This window comes from Carcharhinus amblyrhynchos, chromosome 16 (assembly GCF_965287045.1).
Source record: "Carcharhinus amblyrhynchos chromosome 16, sCarAmb.v2.hapA, whole genome shotgun sequence".
Classification (NCBI taxonomy): Eukaryota; Metazoa; Chordata; class Chondrichthyes; order Carcharhiniformes; family Carcharhinidae; genus Carcharhinus; species Carcharhinus amblyrhynchos.
Genome location: NC_137339.1, coordinates 323,836 through 349,320, shown reverse-complemented (window position 1 = coordinate 349,320; position 25,485 = coordinate 323,836). Strand labels below are relative to the sequence as shown.

The 25,485-nt window shown below is 45.0% G+C and overlaps 1 protein-coding gene across 1 annotated transcript in view; it reads left to right on the top strand.

Annotated features, from left to right (window-relative positions):
- The first annotated feature begins 264 nt into the window (after positions 1-264).
- The window catches only part of fer1l4 (fer-1 like family member 4), a 261,986-nt gene continuing 236,765 nt past the window's right edge, over positions 265-25,485 (top strand). The window contains exons 1-4 of the mRNA XM_080204539.1: positions 265-779; positions 5,725-5,780; positions 12,979-13,067; positions 16,546-16,645. Of these exons, the coding sequence (XP_080060665.1) occupies positions 701-779; positions 5,725-5,780; positions 12,979-13,067; positions 16,546-16,645 (324 nt within the window). The 5' untranslated portion in view covers positions 265-700. The remainder of the gene's footprint in view (positions 780-5,724; positions 5,781-12,978; positions 13,068-16,545; positions 16,646-25,485) is intronic.

Sequence of the window (25,485 nt, the reverse complement as noted above, 5' to 3'; positions counted from 1 at the left end):
CAGCTCTGAACAAGGCCATTCGGCCCATTCTGTCATTGCCATCCTTTCCTAAATGGCAGTTATTAACTTACAGAAAGAATACTCTGTTGTTAGTTCTGTGTTATTTCTGTAACAATTATGTGTGGAATGTGATAACCATTACTGAGTGTAATACATTTATTTAGTCACAGGTGGCATTTGGGACAATGGAGTGCCTGTAGAGTTTGATGGGCTGGGCCACATTCAGGAGATCTTTGTAGAACAAGGAAATAAAGATTCTGTCAAAGAGATCCAAAAACAAACAGCAGCAAGGAGTTTGAATGAAAAATGAGTGATGTGTAGGAGCTGAAAGATGGAAATTATCCTTCATAATTGGTGTAAATTTGTGTTTTTTGTTGGAAGAAGTAATAGTTTGAGAAATTGTTTTATTTGTTTTCGATAATTGATCTTAACATTTCTCCATTGTGGCTGGAGGGCGGAAACACCACAATTTTAATTGTGAAGGTGATTTGGGTGTGGGTGTTTTGACTGATAAATTTGGAATCCGATTGAGCAATTTGTCCGAGGCAGAATCCTTGCAGGTAATTGCAGCAGCAGCAGCGAGTGAGATAGATCCAGGAGCAGGCAGCATTCTGCGCTCCCCCAGAATGGGGACAGATACCAACTCTCGGCGGGGAAATAACAACTTTTAAACGTCTGGCGGCGGAGTTGAAACGTCACCATGTCTCTCACTCTAATTCTGAAGAGGATCTCGAACCTGAGTGGAAAGTATGACAGACAGGTTCACATTACATTCCGAGGTAAGGATCCGCAGTTGCTGCTCTCTCTCTGTCCGCACTCAGACTGTGGTTCTTCGTTGTGGGACAGCTATTTCCGGTCTCAGTGTGAGGGTGAAGCTAAATTAATATGTGAGGCTTTTCCTGCCCTGGTAACTCTGCCAAAACATTCTGCATGTGCAACTTTATATGTAGTAGTCTGTCCAAGGACAGCAGCGACCATCATCACTCAGCACCCAGACTTGTAAATACACTACTGGCTCCCTGGGTCAAAATTTTGGAACTCCCTCCCTAATAGCACAGTAGGTGTACCTACACCCTAGAGACAGCAGCGCCCCGCTCACCATCACCTCAGGGGCAATTAGGGTTGGGAAATATGCCCACAGCCCATGAGTGAATACAAAAAGCACAACCCCCCCGCCCCCGGGCTGACCCTGATCACAGCAGGGGTCCTGAGTTATTCTAACACAATACCAATAAATGGGAATATACTAAGGGGGAGTAAGTGAAGTGAAAGATCTTGGCGTACAAGTACACAGCTCCTTCTAAGGCAGCAGTTGAAGTAGACAGGGTTGTAATAAAGGTATATGGAATGCTTTTCTTCACTGGAGAGGTTTAGAGTATAGAATATATTCTAATATAGATTGGAAAACGGCTAATGTTATGCCGCTGTTTAAAAAGGGTAGCAGGCAAAAGGCAGGGAATTATAGGCCGGTTAGTTTAACGTCTGTTGTAGGAAAAATGCTTGAATCTGTCATCAAAGAAGAAATAGTGAGGCATCTTGAGAAGAATTGTTTGATAGAGCAGACGCAGCACGGATTCGTTAAGGGGAAGTCATGTCTGACGAATTTATTGGAATTCTATGAGGATGTGTCTAGTGCAGTGGATGGAGGGGAACCGGTGGATGTGGTGTTTCTCGATTTTTCAGAAGGCGTTTGATAAGGTGTCGCACAGAAGGTTGTTACAGAAGGTTAGGGGGCATGGAGTTGGGGGTAAGGTGTTAGCGTGGATAGAGGATTGGCTGTCAAATAGGCAGAGAGTAGGTGTCAATGGGTGCTATTCGGATTGGCGGTTGGTGACTAGTGGAGTGCCCCAGGGGTCGGTGCTGGGGCCTCAGCTATTTACCATTTATATAGATGATCTGGAGGAGGGAGCTGAGTGTAGGGTGTCGAAATTTCTTGATGACACAAAGATAAGTGGAAAAGCAAATTGTGCGGAGGGTGTAGAAAGTCTGCAGAGGGATCTAGATAGGCTGAGTGAGTGGGCGAGGACCTGGCAGATGGAATACAATGTTGGCAAGTGTGAGGTTATCCACTTTGGCAGGAATAATAGTAGGAGGGACTACTATTTAAAGGGCGAAAAGCTGCAGCATGCTACGGTGCAGAGGGACCTGGGGGTCCTTGTGCATGAGTCGCAAAAACCCAGCCTACAGGTGCAGCAGGTGATCAGAAAGGCAAATGGGATGCTGGCCTTCATAGCGAGGGGGATTGAATATAAAAGTTGGGAGGTCTTGCTGCAACTGTACAGGGCATTGGTGAGGCCGCAGCTGGAGTACTGTGTGCAGTTTTGGTTGCCGCACTTGCGCAAGGATATTTTGGCCTTGGAGGGAGTGCAGAGGAGGTTCACTAGGCTGATACCGGAGTTGAGGGGATCAAACTATGAAGAGAGGCTGAATAGACTGGGCTTGTACTCATTGGAGTTTAGAAGGATGAGGGGGGATCTTATTGAGATGTATAAGATGATGAAAGGGATGGATATGGTAGAGGTTGAGAGGTTCTTCCCGCTCAGAAAGGACAACAGGACTAGAGGGCACAGCCTCAAGATAAGGGGGGGGGGCAGTTTAGAACGGAGTTGAGGAGGAACTTCTTCACTCAAAGGGTGGTGAATCTCTGGAATTCTCTGCCCGTTGAAGTGGTGGAGGCTACCTCGCTAAATATATTTAAGACGTGGGTAGATAGGTTTTTGGTAGGCAAGGGGATTAAGGGTTATGGGGAGAAAGCGGGAAAGTGGAACTGAGCCACTTCAGATCAGCCATGATCTTATTGAATGGTGGGGCAGGCTTGAGGGGCTAGATGGCCTACTCCTGCTCCTATTTCTTATGTTCTTAGAAGTAAGGATATAATGTTGGAATTGTATAAAACACAAGTGAGGCCACTATTGGAATATTGTGTGAAGTTCTGGTCACCACATTACATGTGGGTGGCACAGTGGTTAGCACTGCTGCCTCACAGTAAGACTTCTTACTATGTTTACCCCAGTCCAATGCCAGCATTTCCACATCATGGCCTCACAGCGCCAGGGGCCTGGGCTCAATTCTTGGCTTGGGTCACTGCGTGGAGTTTGCACATTCTCCTCATGTCTGCGTCGGTTCCCTCTGGGTGTTCCGGTTTCCTGCCACAGTCCAAAGGTATGTGGGTTAGGTGGATTGGCTATGCCAAAATGCCCCAGGGGGACTAGCTAGTGTAAGTATATGGGGTTATGGAGATGGGTCCTGTGTGAGATTGTGGTCAATGCTGACTCGATGGGCCAAATAGCTCCCTGCTCTGTAGGATTCTATGATTACAGGAAGGATGTAGTTGCTCTGGAGAAAGTACAGAGAAGATTCACTAGAATATTGCCAGGGCTGAAGAATTGTAGCTATGGGGAGAGGTTGAAGTTGTTTTCTTTGGAAGAGAGAGGCTGAGGGGTGACATGATTGTGATAAATTTAGAGGAGCAGAGATAGCGTGGACAGGAAAAACCTGTGTCCCTTGGCAGAGAGTTCAAAATCCAGGTCATAGATTCAAGTGGCAGAAGGATTAGAGGGGACATGAAGAAAAACATACTCAGAGGGTGATGGGTGTTTGGAATTCGCTGGAATTGGAATTGGGTTGGTGGTGGAGACAGAAACCCTAAAATCTTTCAAAAGTATCTGGATCCACACCTTAAATGCTGTAAATTGCAGGGCTTTGGCCGGGTGCAGGAAAATGAGATTAGAAAGACGAAATATGGTGTTTGTTGGAAATCTGAAATATAAATTAAGAGTGTTGGAAATACTCAGCAAGTCTGGCAGCCTCTGTGGAGAGAAAAACAGAGTGAACGTTTTAGAATTGTGACCTTCAATAGATCTGAAAAGTCATGGATCGGATCAAAGTTCCCTATTAGTGATAACTAATAGTAATTAATGCCCATGGTTCTAACATTTTAGCTTTACAAGAATATTACCAGGGCTAGAAAAGCGTAGCTATGAGGAGAGATTGAATATGTTGGGATTATTTTCCTTGGAGGCTGAGCGGTGACTTGATTGAGGTGTACAAAATTATGAGGGGGGAGTGAAAGAATGGACAGGATAAAATTGTTTCCCTTGATGGAGAATTCTAGAACCAGGGGACAAAGATTGAAGATGAGTGGCAGAAAGTGTGGAGGAGACTTGAGGAAGAATAATTTTACCCAGAAGTAGTGGGTGTCTGGAATTCGCTGCCCGAGATGGTGGTGAAGGTAAAGACTCTAAACTCTTAATAAGTATCTGAATCAGCACCTTAAATGCTGTAAATTGCAGGGCTATGAGCCAGATGCAGGAAGATGGGATTAAAAAGGCCACCTGAGTGTCTCAGACTAGCATGGACAAGGTGGACCAAATGGCCTCCTTCTGTGCTGTAACTTTTCTATGGATCTATAGTTACCAAAGTCTCAGTCAGTTTATCGTTTGTGATTTTTATTTTTCACTTAAGAAGACCATAAAACAGCTAGAAGAATCAAAGAGAATAAGAGGAGATGACCATTCAGCCCATCAAGGCCACTTTGCTAGTTAGTATTCAAACACTAACTTTCTTCTTCCAGCATTGAAATTATTTTCAATGAAACAGAGATATTTACCTTGGGTATTTTAGTCCAACAGATTATTCTAAACATTTAGCAAATCTAATTAATAAAACTCTGAATCAGCTTTATGTTAGCTTCATTTTCCATTGATTTATAAGCATGAATACATGAGACAGGGAAACACAAAATTGTCCAGAAATCTCATCTCATTAGGTCATTTAAAGACTTTTCACTATGATCCCCAACTCCACCCACACTGTGATCCCCCAAAGCCCCTTCTCTCTGTATTCCTAGAACTGAATATTCTCTCTGTACCCATGTCCCTCCAGCTCAATCGGCTGGATTTTCCCTTTGGAAGCAGATAGTGGAAGTCTGAAAATTTCCCAGCTTCCTCTGATCGCTGATATCTTGGATTCTGAAGAAAGTGGATAAGTTTGGCCATGAACTGGTGTCTCACTCTGTGAGCTGTACTCAAAAGGATTAAATTCACAGGGATATTTCAGTGAGTGAAGGGACAGTCTATGGATAGACATTCTACAGACACAATGGATGCCAGTGGCACCAATTCATTCATGTTTAAAATAGATAGATTTCTATCGTGAAAGTCCAGGAGTAATTTCAGACAGGAGGTGCGCTGAATACAGTATGGGAGATGGACAGGTGAACTTGGACTTGGGGGTTCCCAAACCCCACCATGGTGGGGGGTTTCCTTATCCATTGTCTGTTCAATTACAACCCTATTGATCATAAGAGGTAAGAGTAGAGGCAGGCCATTCAGCCCATCTCTTCTGCTCAATCATTCAGTCAGATCATGACTGATCTGATTGTCCTTTATCTCCACTTTCTTGGCTCCCTGTGACTTCCTTGTCAATCAACACAATCCATGATGGGCTGGTTGAATTCATCTTTCCTTCAAGGAGCTGCTGCAATGCCTCAGATATTTCACTGGATTGTGAACAGCCCCTAATGATGATTAGTTGATAACTCCTTTACTGTTGTTACCAAGATGGTAGAAGGTGAACGGGATGAAGCTGGGCCATTTTGCAGTAACTGTTCCTCTCATCCTATATTGCAGGAAGATAAATTAGACATTCAATTCCTAGATGGGCTGAAGAAACTTGTCATTACGATTGTGCAGAGTAACAATGTATTTCTTCATCTGTTCCCAGGTTACACACACTTGACCAGAAAAGTGAAATGTGAATATGAAGCTGTTTTCAATGAGGTAAGTGTAGTGGTAAAAGCTTTATCATTTATCGATGATGTCAGCCACAAATCCCAATAAAGAAACATCCATCCCATCCAACTACTGACTGCCAATTTCATTAACCCAACATGGAACATGTGGTTCTAACACTCTCTCCTGCTGGAAAATACCAAAACTCATAGCCGATAAATCAACAGGTGATACAAAAGACATTACTGTTACTAGAGAGGCGGTGCTCGACAGACTGGAGGGGCTGATTGTGGACAAGTCCCCAGGACCAGATGGAATGCATCTGAGGGTTCTGAAAGAAATGGCGGAGGTGATAGTGGATGCCTTGGTGGTTATTTTCCAGACGTCGCTGGATTCCGGGGAAGTGCCGGAAGATTGGAAAGCGGCTAATGTTACGCCGTTGTTTAAGAAGGGTGCCAGGCAAAAGGCGGGGAATTATAGGCTGGTTAGTTTAACGTCTGTTGTAGGTAAAATGTTAGAATCCGTTATCAAGGAGGAAATAGCGAGGCATCTTGAGGGGAATTGCTTGATAGAGCAGACGCAGCACGGTTTCGTTAAGGGGAAGTCGTGTCTGACAAATTTACTTGAGTTCTATGAGGATGTGTCTAGGGCGGTGGATAGAGGAGAGCCGGTGGATGTGGTCTTTCTGGATTTTCAGAAGGCGTTTGACAAGGTACCTCACAAGAGGTTATTGCAGAAGGTCAGGGGACATGGAGTTGGGGGTAGGGTGTTAGCGTGGATAGAGGACTGGTTGTCAAATAGGAGGCAGAGAGTGGGGGTCAATGGGTGCTATTCGGATTGGCGGTTGGTGACTAGTGGAGTGCCTCAGGGGTCGGTGCTGGGGCCTCAGCTATTTACCATTTATATAGATGATCTGGAGGAGGGAACCGAGTGTATGGTGTCGAAATTTGCTGATGACACCAAGATTGGTGGAAAGGCAAATTGTGCGGAGGGTGTGGAGAGTCTGCAGAAGGATCTAGATAGGCTGGGCGAATGGGCCAGGAACTGGCAAATGGAATTTAATGTTAGCAAGTGCGAGGTGGTCCACTTTGGTAGGAATAATAGTAGGAAGGATTATTACTTGCGTGGAGAAAAACTGCAGCAGGCGATGGTGCAGAGGGACCTCGGGGTCCTTGTGCATGAGTTGCAAAAACCCAGCTTGCAGGTGCAGCAGGTGGTCAGGAAGGCTAATGGGATGCTGGCCTTCATAGCGAGGGGGATTGAATATAAAAGTAGGGAGGTCTTGCTGCGGCTGTATAGGGCATTGGTGAGGCCGCAGCTGAAGTACTGTGTGCAGTTTTGGGCGTCGCACCTGCGCAAGGATATTTTGGCGTTGGAGGGAGTGCAGAGGAGGTTTACTAGGCTGATGCCGGAGTTGAGGGGGAATAAACTAGGCTTGTACTCATTAGAGTTTAGAAGAATGAGGGGAGATCTCATTGAGACGTATAAGATGATGAATGGGATGGATAGGATAGAGGTGGAGAGACTCTTCCCGCTCAGAAAGGACAGTAGGACTAGGGGGCACAGCCTCAAAATAAAGGGGGGGCGGTTTAGAACGGAGTTGAGGAAGAACTTCACTCAAAGGCTGGTGAATCTCTGGAATTGTCTGCCCATTGAAGTGGTGGAGGCTGCCTCGCTAAATATTTTTAAGACGCGGGTTGATGGGTTTTTGATAAGAGAGGGGATTAAGGGTTATGGGGAGAGGGCGGGAATGTGGAACTGAGCCGCGACAGATCAGCCATGATCTTATTGAATGGCGGGGCAGGCTCGAAGGGCTGGATGGCCTACTCCTGCTCCTATTTCTTATGTTCTTATGTTCTTATAAAACAAAGAACAGCACAGGAAACAGGCCCTTTGGCCCTCCAAGCCTGCGCCACTCATGCTTCCAGCTAGACTATTCATTTGTATCCCTCCATTCCCATGATGGTAAACTCTGTGGCTGGAGGGCATGGTTACAAAACATGTCAATGTATCCTTCCACAGACAGGAACCGGCTTACACTCTGACAATGTAAATCTAGATTGTTAGGATATTTCACCAGCAAATACACCACTGCTCATTTCCCAGTAAAAGTCAGCTGCGCAAAATCAGGACAGAGTTCATGGTGTTTCAGAGCAGTTTATGATTGGATAGTGCAGAACTTACTGGGACTGGAACTGGGATTATGAAATATCAGTCAAATATCTGAGGCAGCTCTTCAAAGGAAAGATGAATATAGCTATGCATCATGGATTGTATGGGGAAGGGGAGGATTCAGTGGTAACCCCACCCAACAGAGAAATTGCCTTAACCATTTCTCAGGCAAAAGCAGCTGAATTCTCCTTTCTCCTCCCTTCCCACAACACACCTGAGAATCATTGTCGATGAGTGTGATGCTCCAGTGACATTTCAATGGCTTGTTTAGAATTAGGTCCAATCTTTCATTTGGTGCACCACTATTGACAGTATAGCAGTGACAGGAATTCAGTGATTACCTGGCGTCATTGTGAAACTAGGTGTGTTTATGCTGAAACATGTTTGCATTTTGCAGTACAGGTTCTCAATATAGCTTCAGTTTGACAATTGGATAAAGATACTGTCAAGATCAGTAGAGTTATCAGAACATGTATGTTCCTCTTGGTACTGGGTAGTAAGTGGGCAACAGCCCCTAAATTGTATTGCTTGTGTCCAATGTGAACTGTGTGTGAGCCATTTTATCCTGGTCTTTGGCAGGTCCAAACCTATCCCCCAGTTTGGTGCTAGCTTGCTCTCCATCTTGTCTCCCAAACACCCACACCCCACCTTCCACCCCCACTTCAGGGCAACTGCTACATTCCTCAGGTAATCCCATAACAACCTGTACCTCTATTTGGCCATTCACACATTCCGATCACTTAATGGACAATTTTAGCACCTTTCTCAGCCTTCATATCACCATTTATATTTCCTTTATCCAGTTACAGTGCCCTCCACCCTCATAATATAAGTCTCATCTGATTTTCTTTGCTCACAGCTCTGAAGAAGGGTCATCCAGACTCAAAAGGTTGCCTCTATTCTCTCTCCACAGATGCTGTCAGATGTTGAGATTTTCCAGCATTTTCTGTTTTTGTTTAGATTCCAGCATCTGCAGTATTTTGCCTTTATCTTAGTGCTAGTCAGCTTTAAACTGATAATCTCATAGAAACACAGAAACTAGAAGCAGGAATAAGCCACTTGGCCCTTCAAGCCTGCTTCACCATTCATTTCAATATCCTGATGCCCCCTTTGTCCCCATAGACCCAAGAGCTATACCTAATTTCATCTTGAAATCACACAACGTTTGGCCCCAACTACATTCTGTGGGAGTGAATTCCACACATTTCCCGCCCTCTGGGTGAAGAAATTTCTCCTCACCTCAATTCTAAAAGGTTTACCCCTTATCCTCAAACTATGACCTCTAGTTCTGGACTCCCCCACCATCAGGAACATTCTTTCTGAATCTACTCTGTCAAACCCTGTTAGAATTTTATAAGTTTCTAGGTGACCCCCTCTCACTCTTCTAACCTCCAGTGAATATAATCCTTACCAAATTAGTCTCTCCTCGTATGACAGACCTGCCATCCCAGGAATCAGCCCAGTAACCATTCGCTGTACTCTCTATAGCAAGGGCATTCTTCCTCAGATTAGGACACCAAGACTGCACAAAATATTCCAGGTGTGGACTCACCAACATCGTATACAACTGCAGCAAAACATCCCTATCCCCATACTAAAATCCTCTTGCTGTGAAGGCCAACATTCCATTTGCCTTCTTTACCTCCTGCTGTATCTGCATGCTTACTCTCAGCGACTGATGCACGAAGATGCCAAGGTCTTGTTGAGCATCCACTTCTCTCAATTTATGCCCTTTTAAGGAATAATGTCTTCCGATTATTGCTACCAAAATGGATAACCTCACATTTATCCACATCTGCATCTGGATACTGCATCTGCCATTCCCCCTCACACAGCATTCTCCAAGGCGGCCTTCATGACACACGACAGCGCAGAGTCGCTGAACAGAGACTGATAGCCAAGTTCCGCACACATGAGGACGGTCTCAACAGGGATCTTGGGCTCATGTCGCACTATCTGTAACCCCCGTGACTTGCCTGGGTTTGCAAAACCTCACTTACTGTACTGTCTGGAGACAATACACATCTCTTTAAACTGTGATCAGTGTTCCTTCCACTCACATTATCAGCCACTTCAGGTCTTGAACAGCAGGTTAGGTGTAAAGATTCGCATTCTAATCAGTAATCTCTAAACTGTCTGTGCTTTATATGCTCTGTCTGAGGCCAGAACTCTCCATTCACCTGATGAAGAGGGTGTCCCTCGAAAGCTTGTGAGTATATTATCAAATAAATAGGTTGGACTAAAACCTGGTGTTGTCAGACTTTTTACTGTTATATAATCTTACCATAACACTCCAACTTTTATACTCAAAATGGGTCTTAGCACAGATCCCTACAGAACTCCACTAGTCACTGATAGCCAATCAGAAAAAGACCCACTTATGCCAACTCTTTACTTCCTATCCATTGCTTCCTAGAAAAATCACAATTTTCCAACATAGAAACAGACCTTTTACCCATGTGCAGTTCTGGTCGCCACATTATAGAAAGAATGTGATTGGACTGGATGGGGTGTAGGGGAGATTCACTAGGATGCTGACTGGTGTGGAAATTTTAAGTTATGAAGAGAGGTTGGGTAGAGTTGGATTGTTTTTGTTGGAGCAGAGAAGGCTGAGGGGCAACCTGATCGAGGTGTACAAGATTGAGACATGGACAGAGTAGATAAGGAGCAGCTTTTCCCTTTAATTGAAGGGTTAGTCATGACTGGACATAAGTAAAGGTTTGGGGGATGTGAGGAAAAACCTTTTTACCCAGAGGGTGGTGACGGTCTGGAATGCACTGCCAGGGATGGTGGTAGAGACAGGTTGCTTCACATCCTTTAAAAAGTATTTGGGTCAGCACTTGGCACATCACAACATTCAGGGCTATGGGCTGGCAGATTAGATGAGGTGGGAGTTCAGGCATTTCTCAAGTATTGGTGTGGACTCGATGGGCCAAAGTGCCTCTTCTGCGCTGTATTCTATGATCCTATATTGTTTTGGGCCTGGAGTCACATGTAGGCCAGACCAGGTAAGATGAAAGATTTCCTTCCCTAAAGGATGTTAGTGAACGAGATGAGTTTGTACAGCAATCGATAATGGTTTAACGGTCGTCGTTAGATTTTTAATTCCAGGTTTTTATTGAATTCAGGTTCCATGGTGGAGTTTGAACCCAGGTCCCCAGAGCATTATCCTGGGTCTCTGGATTACTAGTCCAGTCACAATACCAGTATGCCACTGCCTCCCCCATGGTGGTCTACTTCCCAGTGTCAACATCTCCAAAACAATCTCAGATTTATTTTTCTCTTAGAATTTTGGATTGGTAAATTGTACAAACTTAGAAGTCGACAGCCCTAACATGGAGAGGTGTTTGGAAGTTGATGCAGAAATTGTGAGGGAGGGCTCAGTTAATGAGTCATAACAGAGAATGTGCCCTAGCAGTCATTGTGTACATTAGCAGTAATTTCCAGAGTAGAACCAACCCAAGGCTTTGGAGAGTTTTGCTGTGATGTTTGTGTTATGTAGAATCTGCTCCACCTTAAGCAAAGTGGGGTGGGGACCTCAGAATCTATTGGCAGGGAAACAAGTTACAAATCTAAAAGCTGGCAATAGCTTTGAGTCAGACTGAAACTATGAGGAAATAAACTCAAAGCCATGTCTGAATGATTAAATGTAAAAGATTTGAATCAGAAAAGGAATTCTCTGAATTTTTGGCTAAAATCTATCCTTCGACCAATATCCCAGCAGAGAGAACCTGATTTGTGTTTAAGTTGCTGTTTGGGAGATCAGTGCAGGAGCAGACAAATAAGCTGTGCCTTTCTCTACATTACAACAGAAACCATAATACGCCAGGCTGAGAAAGGATAAGTGTAGTGAGAGAGAGTCTGAACAGACTGGGGTGGGGAGGGTTGGGTGATTTGTGAGGGACAGCCTTGGAGACTCTGGGTGGGTGTGGGCGGTCTAGGGTGAGGGTCAGTGTGTGGTGGGGGCAGTTTGGGGGGGGTCCTACTCCCCCTGTTTCTGTTTCCTCCAGCTGAACAAACTGACACTTTCCTATCACATGCACATAATCCAGTAATGGTATTCCAGACTGCCCACCCCTGAGATTGTCCACCCCAGAACACCCAGCCCCTGGAACTGCCCAACCTCACAGGACCATCCCCTCCCAGAATGCCACCACCCAGAACACCCAGCCAGCTCCTCCAGCCCACCTCAGTTCACCACTCTGAGGCTCCCCATCTGCTGAAACCACCCATCTCCCCAGTCTACACACACATGCACATGCACACACACACACACACACGTACACATACACACACACATAGAATCATAGAACCCTACAGTGCAGAAAGAGGCCCTTCAGCCCATCGAGTCTGCACCGACCACAATCCCACCTAGGCCCTATCCCCATACCCTTACATATTATTACCCACTAATCCCTCTAACCTAAGCATCTTAGGACGCTAAGGGGCAATTTTTAGCATGGCCAGTCAACCTAACCCGCACATCTTTCAGACTGTGGGAGGAAACCGGAGCACCCGGAGGAAACCCATACAGACACGAGGAGAATGTGCAAACTCCACACAGACAGTGACCCAAGCCGGGAATCGAACCTAGGTCCCTGAAGCTGTGAAGCAGCAGCGCTAACCACTGTGCTACCGTGCATGAGTAACAACACATGCACACATGTGCACTCACACATGCAGACAAACTCGCACTCTCACACCCTCTGGCGTGCACACGGACACGCACCCTTTGGCACGCACACGGACGCGCACCCTTTGGTGTGCCCACGGACGCATGCCCTCTGGCGCGCACAATGTGCCTTCCTGCCCCTGACTGAATCCTGATGGAGATGGCATTCAGGCACACTGTCAGGCCCCTAATTAAATACCTTCCCATCTTCATATATGCCACAAGAGAGGTTGGCTGTACGATTCCAGCCAGAATCTGTATTCCATGTATGAGAAAAAATGAAAACAACTGATACTAAATCTGTTGAAATAGTGATATAGTTATATTTACATTGGTGATGTTTTGAAATACTGCATTGAAACTAGTTTAAGTTGAACCTGACTGAGTTTGTTTGTGTTGTAGGAATTCCATTGGCCTCATTATGGAAGGGAAATCATTGAAGAGATGCTGGAGATTCGGGTTTATAACCACAGCAAACTCTTCAGTAACCGGTGAGTGTTCAGAGGTTGCTGTCAGTCTCCAGTTAACAGAGGCTGTTCAGTTGGATCAGCGGGAGTTGGGAGCTTGTAGATTTCAGATTGCTTCAGTTTGGAAGAGAGGAGGGTGAGTATGCTCCTGTCTGGGGTTTTGGAAAGTGGGATTGCTACCTTTTAGAGGTGTAGGGGAGAGATGGCAGGATTGTTCGGGTCAACTGGGGAAAAAAAGTTGTACGAATGGCAAAGAACGTGACAGATCAGAGGATTGGCCACATTTACAAAAGTAGCAGAATTGACTGAAAAAAAGGAGAACGTAGAAGATGAGGGAAAGATAGTAATATAAAAACAGATTAAGATTTAAATAGGGAAGGTGTTGGCCCCTAGTGAATGAGTGTGGGGAATTAGAACATAGAACACTACAGCACAAACAGGCCCTTTGGCCCACAAGTTGCACCAATCATATCCCTACTTACCAGGCCTAGCTATAATCCTCAATCCCATTAAATCCCATGTACTCATCCAGAAGTCTTTTAAAAGACCCCAACGTGTTTGCCTCCACCACCACCGACGGCAGCCGATTCCACTCCCTCACCACCCTCTGAGTGAAAAACTTTCCCCTGACACCTCCAGCTCCCCAGCACCTTAAACCTGTGTCCTCTCGTAGCGAATTGATAATGGAAAACAAGGAAATGGCAGAGGCATTGAGCAGATATTTTGTATTTGTTTTCACCGTGAGTAGTCTCACTACACCAAGTTGAAGTCCAACAGGTCTGCAACTTTATAAGACCCTTGTCAGGCCTCATTTGGAGTACTGTGCGCTGTTCTGGTCGCCTCACTATAGGAAAGACGTAGAAGCTATTGAAAGGGTACAGAGGAGATTTACAAGGATGTTGCCTGGACTGGGAGGCATGCCTTATGAAGTTAGGTTGAGGGAGCTGGGTCTCTTTTCCCTGGAGAGACGTGGGTTGAGAGGCGACCTGATAGAGGTTTATAAAATGTTGAGAGGAATGGATAGGGTGGATTCTCAGAGGCTATTTCCCCGGGTTGAAATGGTCGCTACGAGAGGACACAGGTTTAAGGTGCGGGGAGGAAAGTACAGAAGTGATGTTAGGGCTAAGTTTTTCACTCAGAGGGTGGTGAGTGAATGGAATCGGCTGCCGTCAGTGGTGGTGGAGGCGAACTCACTGGGGTCTTTTAAAAGACTTCTGGATGAGTATATGGGGTTTTATGGGATTGGGGGTTATAGATAGGTGTTGATGTGATCGGCGCAACTCGTGGGCCGAAGGGCCTGTTTGTGCTGTAGTGTTCTATGTTCTATGTTCTAGGTCTATTTGGTAGCACGAGCTTTTGGAGCATTGCCCCTTCATCAGGTGAGTGAAGAGTTCTGTTCACAAACAGGGCATATATACTCAATCTACAAGATAATGTTTGGAATGTGAGTCTTAACAGGTAATCAAGTCTTTACAGGTACAGACAATGTTAAAGAGGTGTGAATTATCTCCAGCCAGGACAGTTAGTGAGATTTTGCAAGCCCAGGTAAGTTGTGGTGGTTACAGATAGTGTGATATGAACCTAAGATCCCAGTTGAGGCCGTCTTCATGTATGCGGAACTTGTCTATCAGTCTCTGCTCAGCGACCCTGCACTGTCGTGTGTTGTGAAGGCAGTCTTACCTGAAGATCAGAGACCGAATGCCCTTGACTGCTGAAGTGCTCCCTGACAGGAAGGGAACACTCCTACGTGGTGATTGTCGAGCCGTGTCCATTCATCTGTTGTTGTAGCTTCAGCATGGTCTCCCCAGTGCACCATGCCTTGAGGTGTCCTTTCCTGCAGCGTATCAGGTAGACAATGTTGGCCAAGTCACAAGAGTATGTACCGTGTACCTGGTGGATGGTGTTCTCATGTGAGATGATGGCATCTGTGTCGATGATCCGGCATGTCTTAAAAAGGTTGCTATGGCAGGGTTCTGTGATGTTGTGGTCACTGTTCTCTGAAGTTTGGGTAGTTTGCTGCAGACAATTTTTGAAGTTGCGCAGTTGTTTGAAGGCAAGTAGTGGAAGTGTGGGGATGGCCTTGGCAAGATGTTGGTCTTCATCAATGACATGTTGAAGGCTTCAGAGAAGATGTCATAGCTTCTCTGCTTCAGGGAAGTACTGGACAACAAAGGGTACTCTGTCCGCCATGTCCCGTGTTTCTCTTCTGAGGAGGTCGGCGTGGTTTTTCACTGTGGCGCATTGTAACTGTTGATCAGTGAGTTGAATGCCATATCCTGTCCTTACAAGGGCGTTTTTCAGCATCCTACTCCAGTCCAATGCTGGCAACTCCACATCATGTTTTCACTATAGAAGGCTTTGAAAACTTCGCAAAGACACTTGAGGAACTTAAAACAATCAGCTGGCAAACAATGCTGGGAAAACTTTGTACAAAAGGCTGACAAGTCCTTAGGATCTTGGCCTACGTACTGGGGCCTCAGTAGCTGGAGACAGAGTATCTTCATTGATTAGAATCTTCCAAAATTCATTATATTCTGGAAGGGTCCCATCAGATTGGAAAATAGCAAAAGAAACTTCTTTATTCAAGAAAGCAGGGAACGTCTGTCATAGGGATATTGCTAGAACCCAGGACACAAATTTTGGCTGGGTGTTTAACAGTGAGGTTGACTGTCTTGGGTTACGAGAAGATGTAGACAGAATGGTCAAATGGACAGATAAGTGGTAGGTGGAATTTAACCCTGAAAAGTGAGAGATGAAACATTTTGGAATGTGTAATTTAACAAAGAAGTATTCAGTAAATCATTGGACACTAGGAAGTTCTGTGGAACAAAGGGACCTTGGCGTGCTTGTCCACAGATCTCTAAAAGCAGAAGGGCATAGAAACATAGAAGATAGGAGCAGGAGGAGGCCATTTGGCCCTTCGAGCCTGCTCAGCCATTCATTACGATCATGGCTGATCATCCAACTCAATAGCCTAATCCTGCCTTTTCCCCATAACCTTTGATCCCATTCGCCCAAATGCTACATCCAGTTGCCCCTTGAATCCATGTTAGTAGGATGGTGAAAAGAGCATATCAGACACTTGCCTTTATCAATCAAGGCATAGATTACAAAAGCAGGGAAGTCATGCAGGAGTTGTATATGGGGGAGGAGAGTGGGAATGGGAAGGGGTTTATGGAGGAGGGGGCTCAATGGGAAGGTGTTTATGGGGCAGGGTGTTATGGGTGGAGTGTGTGGGGGGGGTTTATGGGGAGGTGATTATGGGGTGTGGTGTGTGGGGGGTTTGTTGAAGTGGGGGGGGTGTGGGTGGTGGTGGGTAGTGTAAAATTCTGGCCTAAGGAAAAATAAATCAATGTTTCTGCTCTTATCAAATCTTCCAGAACAACTGACAATCAGTTGTTGTGAATGTCTCTCTGGAGATTCAGTGATAAAAATCATCAAATAATGTGTTTAAAAACTAGAGCAGAACAATGTTAATTATTAGACTATTTCTTTCTGATAGGTTGCTGGGACAGCTACAGATCAGTCTTCAACAAGTGGCCAAAACCGGCCGATTGGTTCTAAAGGAAGCTCTAGTTGACAAGAAGAATTCTCTGACAGATGTAAGTAGCACATTCTGTCTGTTTATTTAGAAGATTAATAATTGAGGAAATGAGCAAGAGATGAGATTAAGATGGCAGTGAGCCAGGGAGTGAGAGCTGGTGGCTACAGCTTCATCCAATCAATGAGATACGTTCTGTATTCCCGTGGGGTAGAGCCAATTGCAAGGTGAGTGGAAGGGAGAGACCGTCTCTAATTTCCCCTCTCTGGGGAAATATGGCAGTAAGGTACAGACCCATCAGCAAGCTTAACAAAGAGTAATTTGGGGGCAATCTTCGTCTGTGAACTCAGATAACTGTGAGCTTCTGGCACAACGGTAGTGCGCCTAACTCTAGATCAGAAGGTTGCATCTTCAAATCCTGTCAGGCTCACAGAGCTTACCTTTATATGGTCCCTGGAAGAGTAAGGAGTTTTAATTCAGTCAGGCAGCATGGTCGGTGCAGGCTTGGAGGGCCGAAGGGCCTATTCCTGTGCTGTAATTTTTTCATTCTGTGCACACACACTGAACACTAGAAAAGCTCAAAACTCATTGAATTCCTGTGGTGATATGACCGCTGAGTGTTTCTGACATTGTGGCCAAACTTTTCCACCATCGCCCGCAGCCCAGATTCTCCGGAGCCTCTGACACTGAATGGAGTTCTGGCTGGAATGCCAAATTCTCCAATCTCACTCAAGCCGGTCCCAGTAAAGACGAGACTGGATAATCCTGGCCAGTGTCCAGTGATGATTTCAGTGTGATGGAAAGCTACTTGCAGTCTAATCCAAGTTTCTTTCATAATTTGTCGCTGTGTGAGGCAGGGTGTCAAATTGAAAGAAAATACATGCAAAGTGGCAAAGATTAGTGGGAAACTAGAGGAGGAATAGGAAATCTTTAACAATCAACAGAAAGCCACAAAATAAGCTATAAAGAAAAGTAAGATGGATTATGAGAGTAAACTAGCTCAGAATATAAAACCAGATAGCAAAAGTTTCCACATATATATAAAATGAAAGAGTGGCTAAAGTAAACATTGATCCTTTAGAGGCTGAGAAGGGGGCTGCAATAACTGCAAATGAGAAAATGGCTGAAGCATTGAACAGGTATTTTGTTTGGTCTTCACAGTGGAAGACACAAATTTAGCTTTGATTTTTGGGTCCTCACTGTCCACAGGGATTATGCCAGAGGACTGGAAAGTGGCAAATGTTGTTCCTCTCTTCAAGAAAGGAAACAGGAATGACTCTGGTAATTATAGGCCAGTTAGTCTTACATCGGTGGTTGGTAAGTTAGTGGAAAGGGTCCTGAGGGATAAGATTTATCACCATTTGGAAAGATGCAGCTTAATCCAGGATAGTCAGCACGGTTCCATGAGGGGTAAGCCTTGCCTCACAGATTTGATTGAATTCTTTGAGGAGATAACTGTGTGGATGAAGGTAGAGCAGTTGATGTCGTATACATGGATTTTAGTGAGGCGTTTGATGAGGTTCCCCTTGGTAGGCTCATGAAGAAAATAAGGAGATGTGGGATAGAAGGAAATTTGGCCGATTGGGTAAGTAACTGGCTGTATCATAGAAGACAGAGGGTGGTAGTGGAGTGAAAATTTTCAGACTGGAGGCCAGTTACCAGCGGTGTACCACAGGGATCAGTGCTGGGTCTTCTGCTATTTGTGATTTTTATCAATGACTTGGAAGATGGGGCTGAAGGGTGGGTTGGTAAATTTGCTGATGACATCAAGATTGGTGGAGTAGTGGATGAGGTGGAGGGCTCTTATAGGCTGCAAAAAGACACTGATAGGATGCAGAACTGGGCCAAAAAGTTTCAGATGGAGTTTAACCCTGTTAAGTGTGAGGTGATTCATTTTGGTAGGACAAACTTGAATGCGGATTACAGGGTCAACGGCAGGGTTCTGGGGAATGTGGAGGAACAGAGAGATCTTGGGGCTCATATCCACAGATGTCTGAAGGTTGCCACTCAAATGGATAGAGCCGTGAAGGATTATAGTGTGTTAGCATTTATTAACAGGAGATTTGAGTTTAAAAGCTGAGGGGTTATGCCGCAAATATACAGGACCTTGGAGAGACCACATCTGGAATATTGTGTGTAGTTCTGGTCACCTCACTATAAGAAGGATGTGGAAGCATTGGAGAGAGTGCAGAGGAGATTTACCAGGATGCTGCCTGGTTTGGAGGGTAGGTCTTATGAGGAAAGGTTGAGGGAGCTGGGGCTTTTCTCTTTAGAGCGGAGAAGGATGAGAGGTGACTTAATAGAAGTTTATAAGATGATGAGTGATAAGATGATAAGGGTGGTGAATCTCTGGAATTCTCTGCCCGTTGAAGTGGTGGAGGCTGCCTCGCTAAATATTTTTAAGACGCGGGTTGATGGGTTCTTGATAAGAGAGGGGATTAAGGGTTATGGGGAGAGGGCGGGAAAGTGGAACTGAGCCACAACAGATCAGCCATGATCTTATTGAATGGCAGGGCAGGCTCGAAGGGCTAGATGGCCTACTCCTGCTCCTATTTCTTATGTTCTTATGTTCTTATGAGGGAGATAGATAGAGTGGACATGCAGAGACTATTTCCTTGGGTGGATGTAGCTGTTACTAGGGGGGCATAACTATAAGGTTCATGGTGGGAGATATTGGAGGGATGTCTGAGGTAGGTCCTTTACTCAGAGAGTGGTTGGGGTGTGGAACGCACTGCCTGCTGTGATAGTGGAGTCGGACACTTTAGGAACTTTTAAGCGGTTATTGGATAGGCACATGGAGCACACCAGAATGATAGGGAGTGGGATAGCTTGATCTTGGGTTTGGACACAGCTTGGTACAACATTGAGGGCTGAAGGGCCTGTACTCTGCTGTACTGTTCTGTTTTATGTTCAAATAATATGCCAAAAATTGATGACAGGAAGGCTATGGCTAAAACTATCATCATTACAAAAGAAGTAGTACTGGGCAAGTTAATGGAGCTAAAGTGGACAAGTCTCCTGGCTCTGATGGAATGAATCCCAGGGTACTAAAAGACATGGTGGGAGAAATAGCAAATGTACTAGTAATTTACCAAAGTTCGCTGGACTCTGGGGTGGTTCCCGCAGATTGGAAAACAGCAAATGTGCCGCCACTGTTTAAAAATGGAGATAGACAAAAGGCGGGTAATTATAAGATGGTTAGCTTAACTTCTGAAGTAGGGAAAATGCTTGAATCCATCATCAAGGAAGAAATAGAGATATCCGGATATAAATTGTCCCATTGGGAGGACGCAGCATCAGTTCATGAAGGGCAGGTCATGTTTGACTAATTTGGTGGAATTCTTTGAGAACGTTACATGCACAGTGGACAATGGGGAATGTTGATGTGGTGTATCTGGATTTCCAGAAGGCATTTGACAAGGTGCTGCACCAAAGACTGCTGCATAAGATAAAGGTGCACAGTGTTACAGGTAATGTGTTAGCATGGATGAAGAATTGGTTAACTAACAGAAAGCAAAGATTGGTGGTAAATGGGTGTTTGTCTGGTTGGCAATCAGTGACTAGTGGTGTGCCCAAGGGATCAATGTTGGGACTGCAATTGTTTACGATTTTATATGGATGATTTGGAGTTGGGGACAAGTGTAGTGTGCCAAAATTCACAGATGTGATTAAGATGAGTGGTAGAAGAAAGTGTGCAGAGGACGCTGAGAGTCTGCAAAGGGATGTAGATAGTTTAAGTGAGTGGGTGAGGGTCTGGCAGATGGAGTACAGTGTTGGTAAATGTGAGGTCATCCATTTTGGTAGGAATAATAGCAAAATGGACTGTTATTTAGTGATAAAAAATGCAGCATGCTGCTGTGCAGATGGAGCTAAGTGTCCTTATGCAGGAATCATAAAAAGTTGGTTTGCAGGTGCAGCAGGTATTCAAGAAGGCAAATGGAATTTTGTCCTTCATTGTGAGAGGGATGGAGTTTAAAAACAGCAAGATTATGTTGCAGCTGTATAAGGTGCTGGTGAAGCCACACCTAGAGTACTGTGTACAGTTTTGGTCTCCTTACTTGAGAAAGGATATACTGGCACTGGAGGGGGTGCAGAGGAGATTCACTAGGTTGATTCCGGAGCTGAGAGGGTTGGCTTATGAGAAGAGACTGAGTAGACTGGGATTCAGAAGAATGAGGGACGATATAATAGAAAGATATAAGATTATGAAAGGAATAGATATGATAGAAGCAGGGAAGTTGTCCCCATTGGCAGGTGAAACCAGAACAAGGGGACATAACCTCAAAATAAGGGGGAGCAGATTTAGGACTAACTTGAGGAGGAACTTCCTCACACAAAGGGTTGTGAATCTGTGGAATTCCCTGCCCAGTGAAGCAGTTGAGGCTACCTCACTGAATGTTTTTAAGGTGAAGATAGATAGACTTTGAGCAGTAAAGGAACTAAGGGTTATGGTGAGCGGTTGGTTCAATAAAGCTGAATCCACAAAAGGATCAGCCGTGATTTTATTGAATGGCGGAACAGGCTTGAGGGGCCAAATGGCCTACGCCTGCTCCTAGTTCTTATCAGCATTTGGCATGTACAGCCTGATTTGATTTTGGGTCATTGGTGTTGGTGAACAGTACAATTTCTCTGGAAACTTTTCCACTGAGCTGGACATTTTAAATTAATTTTGGCTGGTTGTTAATATTTTATATGAATGGTTGCCATTTTTGGAGGTTTTATTCACTTTGCCTGATTTTAGGAACTCCATTATTGTGAGCTGTCTGGGCCTGAAACTATGGAATTCCCTCCCTGAACCTCTGTCGCTTTATCCATCTTTCCTCCTTTAAGTTGGTCCTTAAAATAAATCTCTTTGAAGAAGCCTTTGAACATTTGTCCTAATGTCTCCTAATGTGGCTCCTACTGTGGTTCATAATACTCCAGTGAAGTACATAGGAATGCTTTGTTATGTTAAAGCTTGGCAATATGATTTGCTGTTTCTCATGCTGCCACTTCTTCTTTCTCCTTCATTTTTTCCCCCTTTCTTACTGCTCAAACATGGTTCTGTTGACAGTAGATCTTGCCCACTTGAACTTCCTGTAAATGATCCAGAAACTGTTCTGCTCACTCACAGCTCTGATTCACGAATGCTGTCAAACTGGAGATAGGGACAATGCTTGGGTTCTTGTTCAATTCAGGCCATAAGACATAGGAGCAGAATTACCCACTCAGCCCATTAAGTTTGCTCTGCCATTCAAACATGGTTGATATTTTTCTCATTCCCATTCTCCCGCCTTTTCCCCAAAACCCCGATCCCCTTATTAATCAAGAACCTATCTATCCCTGTCTTAAAGAAACCCAATGACCTGGCCTCCACAGTCTTCTGTGGCAAAGTTCCACAAATTCACCACTCTCTGGCTGAAGAAATTCTTCTTCATCTCTGTTTTAAAGGACTGTCCCTTTAGCTTGAGGTTGTGCCTCTTGGTTCTAGTTTTTCCTACTAGTGGAAAAATTCTCTCCGCGTCCACTATCTCCAGGCCTCTCAGTATCCTGTAAGTTTCAATAAGATCCTCCCTCATCTTTCTAAATTCCAACAAGTACAGACGCAATTCTGTAATGTCTGGACCAGCAGAGTTCCTCAAACATTGCAACAAATTTCCACCAGTAGTCAGGAAACTCGAGTGAAGGTCACAGCCAGCACATTCTATCACTTTGCATTTGGTTGAAGAAAACAACATATTAACAGGTTAAAAAAGCAAGCGCAGCCAGAAACATGAAAAACCTGTTTGACTCAAAAACTCAAAAGGTCAGCCAATAGTGAGTAAGTGTTTCAGTTTATCAACTGTTGCTATGGCTGTATTTTTAAAAAGTACAATGATTGATTGAGCTAAGCTTACGATAAATGTTTTTATTCCTCATTTTTTTCGCATGGAACACACTTCAAAGAGAAAATGCTTTGTAATTTTCACAAAACAAAACTTATAGATTTGAAGGGACTCCCACTGTATTGAGACGTATAAGATGATGAATGGGATGGATAGGATAGAGGTGGAGAGACTGTTCCCGCTCAGAAAGGACAGTAGGACTAGGGGGCACAGCCTCAAGATAAAGGGGGGGCGGTTTAGGACGGAGTTGAGGAAGAACTTCTTCACTCAAAGGGTGGTGAATCTCTGGAATTCTCTGCCTGTTGAAGTGGTGGAGGCTGCCTCGCTAAATATTTTTAAGAAGCGGGTTGATGGGTTTTTGATAAGAGAGGGGATTAAGGGTTATGGGGAGAGGGCGGGAATGTGGAACTGAGCCACGACAGATCAGCCATGATCTTATTGAATGGCGGGGCAGGCTCGAAGGGCCAGATGGCCTACTCCTGCTCCTATTTCTTATGTTCTTATGTTCTTATTCACATATTGTGCACACGTACCGCATACGTACTGCACGTACCACATATGTACTGCACATATTGCATGTACTGTGTACATGCTGCATACATACTACATGTACCATGTATATATTGCACATACATACTGTAAAATTCCATGTACCACATACACAGTGGTTAGCATTCGCTGTCTCACAGCGCCAGGGATCCTGGGTTCGATTCCCGGCTTGGGTCACTGTCTGTGTGGAGTTTGCACGTTTTCCCCATGTCTGCGTGGGTTTCCTCCCACGGTTCAAAAGATGTGTTGGTTAGTCCATTGGCTGTGCTAAATTCTCCCTCAGTGTACCTGAGCAGGCACTGGAGTGTGGTGACTGGGGGATTTTCACAGTAAATTCATTTCGCCCGAAAGGGAAAAGGTCTCACTCACTGCCAATCAGAAAAAGACCCTTTATGCCAACTCTTTGCTTCCTATCTGCTGACCAGCTTTCTATCCATCTCAAGACACTACCTGCAATCCTATGTGCTTAACTTTACATAGCAGTCTGTTATGTGAGCCCTTGGCAAATATCTTCTGAAAGTCTAAATAAACCACATCCACTGGTTCTCCTCGATTAATTCTCTCAGTTACGTCCTCAAAGAATTCCAATAGATTCATTGAGCACGATTTCCTTTTTGTAAATCCATATTGATTTTGTCTGATTATCCCACTGCCTTCCAAATGCTGCGTTATGAAATCCTTGATAATGGATTCTAGCAACTTCCCCAGTACTGACATTAGGCTCGCTGGTCTACAGTTTCCTGTTTTCTCTCTACTTCCTTTTTTAGAACATAGAACATAGAACACTACAGCACAAACAGGCCCTTCGGCCCACGAGTTGCGCCGATCACATCAACACCTATCTATAACCCCCAATCCCATAAAACCCCATATACTCATCCAGAAGTCTTTTAAAAGACCCCAGCGAGTTCGCCTCCACCACCACTGATGGCAGCCGATTCCACTCACTCACCACTCTCTGAGTGAAAAACTTACCCCTAACATCACTTCTGTACTTTCCTCCCCGCACCTTAAATCTGTGTCCTCTCGTAGCGACCATTTCAACCCGGGGAAATAGCCTCTGAGAATCCACCCTATACATTCCTCTCAACATTTTATAAACCTCTATCAGGTCGCCTCTCAACCTTTGTCTCTCCAGGGAAAAGAGACCCAGCTCCCTCAACCTAACTTCATAAGGCATGCCTCCCAGTCCAGGCGACATCCTTGTAAATCTCCTCTGTACCCTTTCAATAGCTTCTACGTCTTTCCTATAGTGAGGCGACCAGAACTGCGCACAGTACTCCAAATGAGGCCTGACAAGGGTCTTATAAAGTTGCAGCATTACCTCCCGACTCCTAAACTCAATCCCTCGATTAATGAAGGCCAGTATACCATACGCCTTCTTGACCACCTCTTCCACCTGCGAGGCCGATTTAAGAGTCCTGTGGACCCGGACCCCAAGATCCTTCTGCTCTTCAACACTACTAAGACTCCTGCCCTTGATAGTGTACTCGTTCATCTCGTTGGTTCTGCCAAAATGGAAGACTACACATTTATCCGCGTTGAAGTCCATCTGCCACTTCTCCGCCCAGTCCTGCATCCTATTTATGTCCTGGTGCAACTTTTGACATCTTTCCAGACCATCCACAACACCACCGACCTTCGTGTCATCAGCGAACTTACTTACCCATCCCTCCACTTCCTCATCCAGGTCATTTATGAAAATGACAAACAGCAAGGGTCCTAGAACAGATCCCTGGGGCACTCCACTGGTGACTGACCTCCATTCAGAAAAAGACCCATCCACAACCACTCTCTGCCTTCTGCAGGCAAGCCAGTTCTGGATCCACAAGGCCAAAGGCCCTTGGATCCCATGCCCTCTCACCTTCTCAAGAAGTCTTGCATGGGGGACCTTATCAAACGCCTTGCTGAAGTCCATGTACACCACGTCCACGGCACTTCCTTTGTCAATGTGTTCAGTCACATTTTCGAAGAACTCAACTAGGCTTGTAAGGCACGACCTGCCCTTGACAAATCCATGCTGACTATTCCTGATCATGTCAAACCTCTCCAAATGCTCGTAGATCTTGTCCCTCAGAAGCCTCTCCATCAGCTTACCAACCACTGAGGTCAGACTCACCGGTCGGTAATTTCCCGGGCTATCTCTGTTCCCTTTCTTGAAAATAGGGACTACATCCGCAATCCTCCAATCTTCCGGAACCTCTCCCGTCTCCATTGACGATGCAAAGATCATCGCCAGGGGCTCTGCAATCACTTCCCTCGCCTCCCACAGTATCCTGGGGTATATCCCATCTGGTCCCGGCGACTTATCTATCTTGATATAATTCAAAAGTTCTAACACATCCTCCACCTTAATATCCACAAACTCAATCTTTTCCATCTGCTGCAAATCCGTGGCAAAATCTCCCAGATCAGCTTCCACCGTGAATACTGAGGCAAAGTACTCATTGAGCACCTCTGCCATCTCTTCTGGTTCCACACAGACCTT